The sequence below is a fragment of the Panthera uncia genome (genome assembly GCF_023721935.1).
Source record: "Panthera uncia isolate 11264 chromosome E2 unlocalized genomic scaffold, Puncia_PCG_1.0 HiC_scaffold_19, whole genome shotgun sequence".
Classification (NCBI taxonomy): domain Eukaryota; kingdom Metazoa; phylum Chordata; class Mammalia; order Carnivora; family Felidae; genus Panthera; species Panthera uncia.
Window position 1 is genome coordinate 18,566,813 of NW_026057588.1, and position 11,974 is coordinate 18,578,786.

Sequence of the window (11,974 nt, forward strand, 5' to 3'; positions counted from 1 at the left end):
GTTATTTCAATAATTAAGCCAGTGACTACTTCTGGAAGATGGAACAAAAAGCAGAGGAACTTCTAGCCTCATAGTCCTACATTCTTACTAGTAGCTTGTGATGCCTTTACATCATTTCTGGAGTATAACCCATGGCAGGGCAGTCAAGAGTTGAGGTTTGGAAGATCAAGACATCCAGGTTCAAATCCCCCTACCCTTGCTACTTTGTGAACTTGGGCAAGTTACTTGATCTCTCCACACCTCAGCCTCCACGACTGTAAAGGTAGGGCAATAAACAGAACCTATCTGGTAGGCTGGTGCTGAGGAGGACCCACCACAGGCAGAGAGGTGAGCACAGTGTTTGGTCACAGCGAAGCTTGGTTAGTTAATATCAGCTACAATTTCATTTCACTCTAAGGAACTGAATTACAACTCGGGTCCCATGATCCAAGATTTCCAGTGTTTGGAAATGCGTCACACTCAATCCACTACTACATGTGCACCTGGCACGATTCTTGGCTAAGGTGGGGTTTCTCAACTTCGGCACTATGGGCAGTTTGTACAGGATAGATCTGTGCCGTGGGACGGTCCTGTGCACTGTAGGATTTAGCGGCATCCCTGGCCCGTAACAGCAGATGCCAGTAAGCATTGCTCTCCCACCCAGCACGGCCAACATCCACTGAGGGGCATCATCATCCCCGATCGAGAACTACTGGGTTAAGGTGAGAGAGGGCACACCCTGCCAACGCGAGGTGCCATTCTTGCTCTGTTCCCAAGGTGCTCTTAACCTGGAAGGGGAGATAAGATCAGCAGACAGCTAAGTGGAACCTGTGGCGGCAGATAATGAGGGCCGACCAGCATGGCCAGCTGGGTCCCACAGGGCTCCTGAGGGGGAGGCGCCACCTCTAATCACATCAGGAGAAAACTCCGGGGAGGAGGTGGCGTTGTGGCCAGGCCCTCTTGTAATTAGTGCTGCTAATAACAACACAGCCCTTCTTTTCACACATATTATCTCATTCTTCATAACTGATAAGCATGCTCTGATTAAGTAACAACCCTAAAGTCCACGGCTCATAAACACAAAGCTGAAATCAGATTTCAACTCTGCCTCCAAGCCAGGGATACCAGCCATACTATCCCTCACCATGGAAGCAACCCTGTACTAGACCCTGGGTGTGGAAAACTAGACACAACTCTGTCCCTGTTTCCAGGGCACTCAGAGCCACGCAGAGGAGAGCTGAATATATAAGAACTCTTCTGACAATGTACAAGGACCACAACATCACAGTCACCCTCAGCATGAGCAGAATCTGACAGCTGCTGATAGAGACATAATTCCCAACAGAGGCATTGCCTCAATCAATAAATCGTAAGTCTGAAAAAGTAGTCTAGACTGACTAGAGGTAAGGGAAGGGGCAGAAGATGGAACTAGAAGGGCAGATAGTGCAAAGGGCCTTGCACTCAGTGCTTCAGGGTCTGTGGTATGCCCTATGGGTGATGGGAGCCACAGAGAGTCTGAAGTGGGAAAGCCATAGCTTCAAGGAGGAAAATCGCCCTAAACTTAATCTGGGTACAGGATGAGCCAGAGATGATCCAGAACCAAGTAGAAGTATCTAATGAGGGTAAGTAAGTTCTGGTGCCCCCTTCCTTCCAGGCCAGAGGGCCTCTGTGCCTGTGGGTCTGTGTGTGACAGTTTGGCCACTATCTCTTAACCAGAAAACTTTTCCATCAGGGCCAGCAACTTTAATTAAGTACTGGAGTCCTTCCTCTACCAATGTTTGTCTAACCTGTCACTAAAACTTCAAAGCAGGAAGTAAAAGTGATTATTGGTCTAGTATGCTATACTGTAAAATGTACTGAGTGCATTTAAACTTCAAAGTGCTTGGGAAACAATGACTCAATCTTCAAAAACTTCTAATAGTGAGAAGTTAAAGAGTGACTTTTAGACCCGGGTAGGGGCGGGGGGAGATCTACAAATCAAATGTCCCTTCCTTTCATTTCAAAAGCATGGTTAGGCCATTGGGCTTCATTTCAGATTCTGTGCATCATCAAAGAGGAGGAACTGGAAAAACGTAGGTCAAATAGTTGATGCTTACAATATGTCACTCACAAGGAAACAAGTGTGAGATGAGAAATACAGAAATGCATAAACAGCTGCCCAACACGGCTGTAATAACCTCCACCCATGCAGGTCGAACCCCTGCCCTCTTTCTGCATAGCTAACCCGAACCAGTTTTAAAAGGAATCCCATCTGGCCCTCTCAGGTTCCCTGCTAGCTTGTGGAGGTTGTTTCCTGTCTATATCATATAATTTAGCACTTGCAAACCTTGTACTTTTGTGCTCAACTAGATCTGAACTCCTCCAATACAGGATCTCTGTCAACAAATTCTTTGAGATCATGGGGTGATACGCCTGCCAATAAAGCTACCGTGAACTTAGGTTGTATTAAAAAACTACAGTCTAGAATGAAGAACACACTAATGGTAGCCCTGTTCTACCCACACTCTGGTCCCATACTTCGAGAAAGGCTCTGACAAATTGGGGTTTCAGGGACTTTAAACTGAACATATCAGAGAACTGAGGATGTTGAGTGAAGTACGGAGATGACTTAGAGGAAATGCAAGGGCTGTCTTAAGCACATAAGAAGCTTTCAGGAGACTAGTGTCCCTCTGTCTTTTGTAAGCAGAGGGTAAAAGTAGGGCCAGTGTCTGGCAAAAGTTTCTGATGATTAGAACTGCTGGTAGGGAGGGGCGCCTGGGTGGCTCAGTCAGTTGGGCGTCCAACTTCACTTCAGGTCATGATCTCGAGGTCCTTGAGTTCGAGCCCTGTGTCAGGCTCTGTGCTGACAGCTCAGAGCCTGGAGCCTGCTTTGGATTCTGTGTCCCCCCCACCCCTCTTGGCCCCTCCCCCACTCGTGCTCTGTCTCGCTCTGTCTCTCAAAAATAAATGTTAAAAAAAATTTTTTTAAATAACTGCTGGTAGGGAAGGGTCTTCAGTAGAAATGCCCCAGAAGTACAACCAACCTGGCAGGATGCGGTCAGGGTGGCAAATAAGATCCCACCAACAGGGGCGCCTGGGTGGCTCAGGTCATGATCTCCGGATTGCTGAGTTTGAGCCCCACATTGGGCTTGCTGCTGTCAGCCTGTCAGTGCAGAGCCTGCTTCAGATCCCCTGTCTCCCCTCTCTCTACCCCTCCCCCACTTGAACTCTCTCAAAAATACATATATTAAGAAAAAAAAAAAAAAGGTCCCACCAACAGGAGGTCTGCAAGTAACTCCTACCCACCATGCTCCCCATGCTCCCTTTGTCCTACCCACAGGGCTAGCACTGCCATCAGTCCTTCCTGGGTACTCAATACATTGCTGAACAAATCAAGTCATTAAGGAATCAGACCAGAAACGGGGGTAAGAACCTTGCCTCATCTTGCCCTCACCCCCACATCTCAGCAGCAAGTCCAGTCTGCTCTGCTTTCAATGTGTACCTCTACCCAGACCATTTCTTACCACCACCACTGCTAACACCCCAGTCCAAGCCATCATCATCATCTCCAGACCGCTTTTTGCTAATATTTCTCCTTGGCTCTTGCCCACACCACCCCCGCCAACCCGTCTATTCTCAAAATCGAGAACAGAATAATCTTAAAAATATACATCTCTCCCTTGTGTAAAACCCCACAATGACTGTCCTACACTCAGTATAAAATCCAAACACCCTTACATACCAAGTAAGATGCAGCCCCTGCCTCCGCCTCTGACATCCTCTTCTGCCAGTCTCCCATTGCTGCCGTCGTCGGCTCCACCCACAGCAGTCCTGCCTGACCCTCAATTTGTCAAACTGGCTCTGACTTCAGAGCTTTTGAGCTTGCTGTTCTCTCTGCCTGAAATGCTCTCCTACCCAGATCTTCGTATGGTTGGTTCCTCCCTCTGTTTCAAGTCTGAGCTCAAACGTCCTCTCCTAGGGAAGACATTGCCTGACCATCACCACCACCACCCCCCAGTTCTCCAACGAGCCTGTTTCGTCATCTTTCTGTTTCCCACCCCTCAGGGTCTCTCATCCGTCGCTCCAGAGCGTGGGCACTCCAAAAGCACCGAGCACGCTTCTTTCACCGCTGTTCCCGACACCAGTAGCGAGCGAGCCTTAACCCCGGGGCCACAGGAGGCCCGGCACGGGGTTGGGCGTTTTTGCCCCGGATCCTGGACCTGTTTGCCACAGACCCCGGCGACCAATCTGGCCCGCACCTTCTTCCAGCGGCTCCAGGCCCGTCCCATAGCTGACCAAGTCCTCTTCGCTGTCACTGTCCAGCGCCGCCATCCTGCTCCCTTCCGGGCCCCGCCCCCTCGCTACGGAAGCGTCAGAGGGCCAAAAGGCTTCCGCCCTTTCTCCTCCGCGAACCAAGGCGATGCTGCAGGTGCAGGTGCCCGAAGGTGTTGGCCTGGCTAGCCTCTCGCCACTGGTCTGTGCTTGGGAGATCTCAAATCTGTCTAGTGAGAGCCAGACCCGGTAGGAGTTACCTCGGAGGCTCTGGCAGCCACGACATCCTAGCTCCGCGACTAGAGGGTCAGGCGGAGGCGCCTGGGAGAAGCTGAGAGGCCATCCATCTGTCCCGCCGCGGGGCTGGTGCTCCGTGACTGTCTGCCCACCCCCACCTGTTGGTCCCTGTCCCCCTCTCCCTTTCAGCTCCCTCCCATCCCACCCTCACTCCCACCCCCACCCCGCCACCTGTTGGGAAAGTGCCTGTGCTTCCAGCTACACACACTCACAAGCGTTTTGTATATATCACCCTTAGGTTTGCATAGGTGGAGTCCCCTTCCAAACCTCTGGAAGGAGTCACAGACACAGGAACCCCGATGTCCATGGTTAAGGCAGCTCGGGACAAGAAAGAAAAGAAGAGAAGAGAAATAAGAAAAAAGAAAAGGAGGGCAGGGGAGAGGAGAGGAGAGGAAAGAAGGGAAAGGAAAGGAAGGGAAAGGGAGGAGGGGAAGGGGGGGGAGGGAAGGGGAAGAAAACTGAAAAGAGAAAGAACAGGAGAAAGGGGAAACAAAAAGCCAGCAGACCAGCAAAAGGCTCCTGTGAGGTAGGGTGGGGACTCTCAGGACATTCTCACTGAATCTAAAGAAAGAGCCATCTCTCAAGTGGAGTGCTGTTATCTCACCCCCAAACTCCTTTTTTGCGGAAGGAAAAGATGAAGCTCAGCTAGGAAGGGGTGAGGTTGAGATGAAAACCAGATCTGGAAGTCCAGGCTTTCCAAATGAGGATCAGAAGTTGGCATGAGTCAGAATCACTAGGATGTTGCTAAAATTCCCTTTACCCATCCCCCAGGGCTTCCAAATCAGAATCTCTGGGAGTGGGGCTGTGGCTTAAGCATTCTAAGCATCCTCTGATCTCAAGGCCTTGCATTCACTATTCCCTTGGCTTGGAATGTCCTTCTCCCAGATACCACATGACTCGTTCCCTCACCTTCTTCAGTTACCTGCTCAAAGGTTACTTTCTCTATGAAGCCTTCTCTGCTTAAAAACACGTTCTAGTTTGCTATACTCTTTATCCCCCCTTACCCTACTTTACATTTTTCCACAATAATTATCACCTTTAACATATCACATAATTTTATATGCTTACTTATTTTATCTATTATGTTTTTCTACACATTGAAACTATAAGCTCCACAAGGACATAGATTTGAGCCAGATTTTCTTATTCTCTTTACTGTATCCTCAGAGTTTACAACAGTACTTGGCATATAGTAAACACTGAATGAATCATTTGGGGGAATAAAAGGGATGAATAACTAGTTAAGTAAATCATGGTACGTGACTTTAAAAACAAGACTTTTTAAGCAAGTTTTAAAAATAGCCACAGAATTGTTTGACACTTCCCTTGACAATAAGAGTCTATGTCCTCCTCCCCTTGAATCTAGACTCTCTGACTGCTTGACCAAAAGATTACCAAGTGATAATACTACATTCCTTACACCCAAGCTTTAAAAAACTTGCAGATTCCGGGGATACTGACCTCGTAAATCCAACCTCTGTGCTGTGAGGAAGCCCAGGCCACAGGGAGAGGCTTTTCTGTAGATATATGACCTCGCCTGGCCCCAGTTCACAATCAGCATCAGTGGCCAGATATTTGAGTGGGGAAGCTCCAAAATGACTCCAGTTCCAGCAATCATCTGAGCAGCTACATGTGAGACCCAGAGCAAGACCTCTTGGCTGAGGTTAGTCACCTCCAGGAACCATGAGAGATAGCAATAAAATGATTGTTCTTATTTTAAACCATTATATTTGTGGTAGTTTGTTAGCAGTAATAGGTGACTGGAACGATCTATATAACGGAATAGTATAAAGCATTAAAAAATGTTGGTGAGGAATGATCTCCAACATATGTTGTTAAATGAGCAAAACAAGGGGTGAGACAGAGCACATAGAGTGCTGGCAGTAATATTAAAAGAAAACATAAATAGCTGGATTTATTGTGGCTCTTATATGCATAGCCTGGACACATTCACATATAACATGTTTCTAGTAAACTCCCCTAAGACACGAGTAACAATGGTGGCCACTGATCAAAAGAAATCAGGCTAGAAAGGGTAGAGGTAAGCAATATTGTGCCATTTGAATTTTTGTTTTTAGCAGCATCCCGGGGGTTTTTTTCAAAACATTTTTATGTCAGTGGCTTGGTTTTGATTTTAAAGGTTTTTGTATGTATTAGTATGTACTAATGTACTAAAGGAAAGGCATCTTTTTGTATCTTGAAGCCCTGAAGGGCCCCAGGGTCATCATTTGCCCATCAACTGTCCTTGTGCATATAAATGTAGACATCGACAGCAAAGAAGATTGGGGGCTAATCCACACACCCAGACAAATCACGAAGGTCCATGATTTTATTTCTAAACTACCAGCTTATTTTCTTACTGTTTATAATTTCCAACAAGACAAGGAAAACCCAATAAACTTATTATTGAGAGTTGTACTTAATTGGATTCCTGACAATCATTAGCATTTGGTAACAACCACTTTCTGATTCCTGATCACTGAGGTTCAGGGGAACAAGGGCCCTTCAAACTTCCTGCAGCTTCCCCAAAGAGTGGTTCTCAGCTGTCTCCTGGGTATTTTCAGGATGACTGGGTACTCCATCTGTGACCCTGGTCACTTACAACCTCATACTCCTGATTCTTTGCAGCAGGAACCTGGAGACCGCATGTGTTTTACGTAAGCTGTAGCAGCCTAATCACCACAGACTCTTCCTTTCTTACTTAGACATGCAAAAGGGCACAAATCTCAGCATCTTATCGGAAAACTGCAGATAGGAAGATGAGCTGAATCACTTGGGTATGGAGTCATTTCTTCCTCGTGGTGGTCACTCATGGCAGTAGGATGGTCACTCATGATGTACAAAGAAACCTGCTCTATGTGCTTTGGAATCAATGTCATTCATCTTCTCTCATTGTGTTTTCTTTTTGAAATATCACATTGGGGTGCTAAGTTGGTTAAGCCTCTGATTCTTGATGTCGGCTCAGGTCATGATCTTGAGGTTTGTGAGTTCAAGCCCAGCATTGGGCTCTGCACCGACAGCATGGAGCCTGCTTGGGATTCTGTATCCCCCTGTCTCTGCTCCTCCTCTGCTCACTTTCTCTCTGCCTCTCTCCCTCTCGAAATAAATAAATAAACTTAAAAAAAAAGAAATATCACATATATATGAAAAGTGCACAAATCGTAAGCACACAGTTCTATTTATTTTCACAAAGTAAACACGTCCATATAACAATAAGCCGATCAAGAAATAGAAATTTTCCAGAATCCCAGAAGCAATAGTCCCAGAATGGACTGATTTTGTTTTATACTTTGCATAAAATGGAATTACAGTAGTTTATGGCTTCTTTTGCTCAATGATATTTTGGGGGGCAAAATATGTTGCTCACAATGTATTTGTTGCTTGTAATAGTACTATGTTCATTTTCATTGTGTAAAGTTTTTCATTGTGTGAGTATGCCACAATTGTTCATTCTACTGTTGATGGGCATGTGGGTAGTTTCTGGTTAAGGACTATTTTGAAAAGTGCAGCTGTGAACATTCCTGTACATGATTTATGGTGAACACAACATATGCATGCATTTCTTTGAGTTATCTACCTAGTGTTGGAATTGCTGGACCATAAGCTAGACCTATATCTGCTTTAGATAGATATATTTAGAAAATGCCAGTTTTCCAAAGCTATACTCCCACATTGTATGAGATGCTGGTCGCTCCCTATTATCATGAATATTTGCTTGTTTGTTTTGCCATTCTGTCACTTATTTGTTTTCATCTATAATCATATCTTCTCAGTATGCCAAAATATCTTTCCTTTTAAATCACAGGAACAGGATAGTGTAGCATTGTATGTGATATAACACCAGACAGTCTAATTTACTGGGCTGGGGACCTCTGAACCTCAGTCTCTTCCTCTGTAAAACGGGAATGGTAAAGTACTCACTTGATAGGGTCGTCGGAGGACCAACTGAGATCATGCACATGGAGTGCATTGCACAGTGCCTGGCCTAGAGTAAGTGTGCAATACACAACTGCTATGTGTAAGATCCTAATTTATAGCTGGGGAAACTGAAGTCATGAGGGGTTAAAGAATCTGGCCGAGGTGACTCAATAGGAGAGCCTGCCAAGACTGATGTGGCCTTTATAGTTGGTGCACCTCTACGGCACCATATGGCTTCTAAGAATTTTTCTTTATTTTTATTTTTTTAATGTTAATTTATGTTTGAGAGTGAGAGACAGGGAGGGGAAAGGAGGGGCAGAGAGAGGAGGTTCAGAGGATCCAAGCCGGGCTCCATGCTGACAGCAGAGAGCCCAATGTAGGGCTCGAACCCACAGACCATGAGATCATGACCTGAGCCGAAGTCAGATGCTTAATGGCCTGAGTCACCCAGATGCACCTCTAAGATTTTTTAAATAAAAATTGCAAAATCTGGTCTATAAGTTACAATGAATTTTCATCATTTAAGGATGACCTTGTATTTTCTGCTTTTAATTGGGCAAATATCCTAGGATTCTCCTGGGGAAGATGCATGTCAGAGAGGACAATGCACCTTTTGTCAACAAGCAGGTAGGTGTTAGGAAGTAGGATTTGCATTTTACTTGGAGGAACTGGGTCCCTGGACAGTCAACCACTGGCCTCAGCCAGATGGTAAGACGAGGACTTGACAAAATGGCTGTCTGCAGTTCAGATCTTAATCTTTTGCCTACCTGGGAAATTCCCACCCCAGCTTTTTTGTTAGGAGCACAGGGGCTCCTCCGTGGTTCATGTGACACACACCACCAGTAGGGTTGACAAATAGAAGGTTAGATGTTACTCTCCTGCTGGGTCAGCAACGGCAGTTCTCCTTTCCTGATCAGAGTGGGATCAAAGATATGGCATCAGGCTGGTGGGCCTCCTGCAATAAGCCACAAGAGTGCTAGAGATGTCTGGTCGTGCACAGCCCCAAGCAGTGACACTCAGATGGCTCATGTGGTCTGCTGGGACTCACAGGAAAGTGCTCCTTTTCCTCTGAGGATCCCCAGGAGACAGCCTGAGGGTGGGCTGGTGTGTTTTTAACATGTTTCTTACTCTTGTTCTCCCTTTTTAATGGAAGAAGCAGTAGGGGCATCTGGGTGGCTCAGTCGGTTAAGCATCTGACTTCAGCTCAGGTCATGATCTCACGTTTCGCGGGTTCAAGGTCCGTGTCAGCCCCTGTGCCGACAGCTTGGAGCCTGCTCTGATTCTGTCTCTTTCTCTCTCTGCCCCTGCCCTGTGCATGCTCTGTCTCTCTCTCTCTCAAAAGTAAATAAACATTATAAATTAAAAAAAAAAAAAAGCAGTTCAAGAAGGCAATGGTGACGGGCTATGTTAAATAACAGATTTGGTTTTCACTGTGTTCGTTTTTATTTGTATCTCTCCATAGGGTGAGGTACTGTTGGTTTCCCACTTATGGTTATGACATAATTCTCTTTTAACATAAAGTTTGTTTCAACAAAGTGAGGAATTTTAAGGAAGACTATTAGGTCAGTAATAGTGCAAGTGACCCATACATGTGACAAATTGTAAAGTCAATTGGAGCTTCAAGGTGGTGGAAAATGACAAAAATCTGAAGGTGTTAGGGAAGGACAGAAGTCAATAGGCCTGAACTAAAACCGATCTCAGCCACTAACAGGGGTGTGCCCTTGCCCACTTCACTCCTCTGAACCTTGGTTTTCTCCTGGGGCAAATGGAGATTATTTAATCCCTTTATTTGCAGAAGGGTCATGAGAATGAAACACGGTATCTATAAACTTTCTGGCTGGAGCAGAGGTTCTCTTATTGATAACTTCATTACTGGTAGTAGTAACCTGCCACCCTAGGATCCTTGAAACAGGAGGGGACTGTTTTCAACTCCCAAAGTGGGCGTGGCAGGTTTCCAGGGCGATGTATTTATTGCAGGATGACCGACATATGCTGATGTTAGCTTCATAACTCGTTTCTGACCTTAAGAGAGCCAGGAAGTTTTTGCATCACCCACAGATTTCCCCAAACACCTGTCCCAGCACTGAGCTGGTTAGGACTCTTCGGGTTCTTTCTTAGAATTAAAACAATCCTCTGGAAACGCTTTTTCTTGTGCCTCGTCTCAGAATCTGCAGGCAGCATTGATGAGGAAGTTTTTTTTGGTATTTTTGTTGGTGGGTCTTTTGGGGGGGTTGTTTTCTGTTTGTTTGTTTTTACATTTACTTGGTTGTTAGTCCTTCATTGTTGTCACTATTTATTTTAAAACTCTTGAACAACCCCTGATATGCACACATTTTGCCCGCCCCCGCCCACCCACCCCCCACGTTTTTTTGAAGAGAAGGAAATGTGTAGCTTGTTTTGAATGCAGACGGTGTTCGGTTCTACCGGAGGCATTTACGGCGACAGCCAAACGCAGCAGCAACAGCGCAAAATTGTCCCTCGGTTGGGGGAGGGGGTTAGGGACAGCAGGACAGCAGCCGGGAGGGGCGTGGCCCCGCGGGCCGGGGGAGGGGGGCTTCCGGCTCGGGCCTCAGGATCCGCCCCCGCTGTCTATTGGTCAAAGGGGGTTTGTGGTGAGAGGGTGGTGTGAACCCCGTCCCAATAGTCCCCCCTTTTGCTCCTAAGCTAGGCGCGTCCCTACACCCCGGCTAAGGGCTTTAACATGCATTTTCGTCGTAGTTCTGGCAGCTTGAGAGAGCATGATGTGGCCCCATTTTGCAGCTGAGAAAACTGAGGTTTTAACTGGTAGAGGTGCTCAAGGACATCCACCTCTATGGCACAAACCTCTTTCTGGGGATCCCCCAGCACCATCCGCGACCCTCAGCGGATCCGCCTAGTCTCTGCAGCGAGGGTGGGGGGAATAATTAGGTTGACCGCCACGCCACCAGGTCTGAGTCACCCACCTAAGGCCCGCAGGGGCGCAGCCAGCTCTCTCTCAGGGTCCCCGACTCGGGCCTGGGTCTCCCCGGGCCGGAAGCTGTTCCCGACCGCTCGGCTTAGGGTCCAGGACTCTCGCCGAGCCCTCTACGTGGCGTCGGGTTTGGTCACTGTCCCGCGGCACCCGTGCTCCTTCAGGGAGGGGCCACGACTTCCCCCGCGCTCGCGGCGTTTACCCCCAGGGCTCCAGCAAAGGGGCCGGGTCCCCAGCCCCGGCCTTGCTGCGGCCTCGGAGACCCCCGGCCCGCTTCTGCGCCACAGGACTGAGACAGCAAACAGCGAAGCCCAGATTAGGACCGAGAGGCTCGGAGAAAGCGAGCGACGCGCCCCGGGGCCCCGGAGGCTAGCCTCGGGGGCCTGGGGCGCGGCTCCGCAGGCCACTCTTGAGCCGGGGCGGGGCCTGGGGGCGTGGTGTCGGCGGGCGGGGCCCGGTCTCCAGGGCTCCCGGCCTGGCCTGGGGCGGGGCTGGAGGGGCCGCAGCGCAGGCGGGCGGGGGGGGGGGGCGTGTCCGGGCGCTCTCCCAGACCGACGCGCTGCGGTGCCTCACACAGTC

The 11,974-nt window shown here is 48.0% G+C and overlaps 1 protein-coding gene across 2 annotated transcripts in view; it reads right to left on the reverse strand.

Annotated features, from left to right (window-relative positions):
• Positions 1–4,583, reverse strand: part of GPATCH1 (G-patch domain containing 1) — a 39,857-nt gene extending 35,274 nt beyond the window's left edge. Inside the window, exon 1 of one of the 2 annotated variants that reach the window (XM_049621533.1) lies at positions 4,218–4,583. In XM_049621533.1, the coding sequence (XP_049477490.1) occupies positions 4,218–4,290 (73 nt within the window). In that variant the 5' untranslated portion in view covers positions 4,291–4,583. The remainder of the gene's footprint in view (positions 1–4,217) is intronic. The other variant, XM_049621532.1, reaches the window with a different exon arrangement.
• Positions 4,584–11,974: the final 7,391 nt, after the last annotated feature.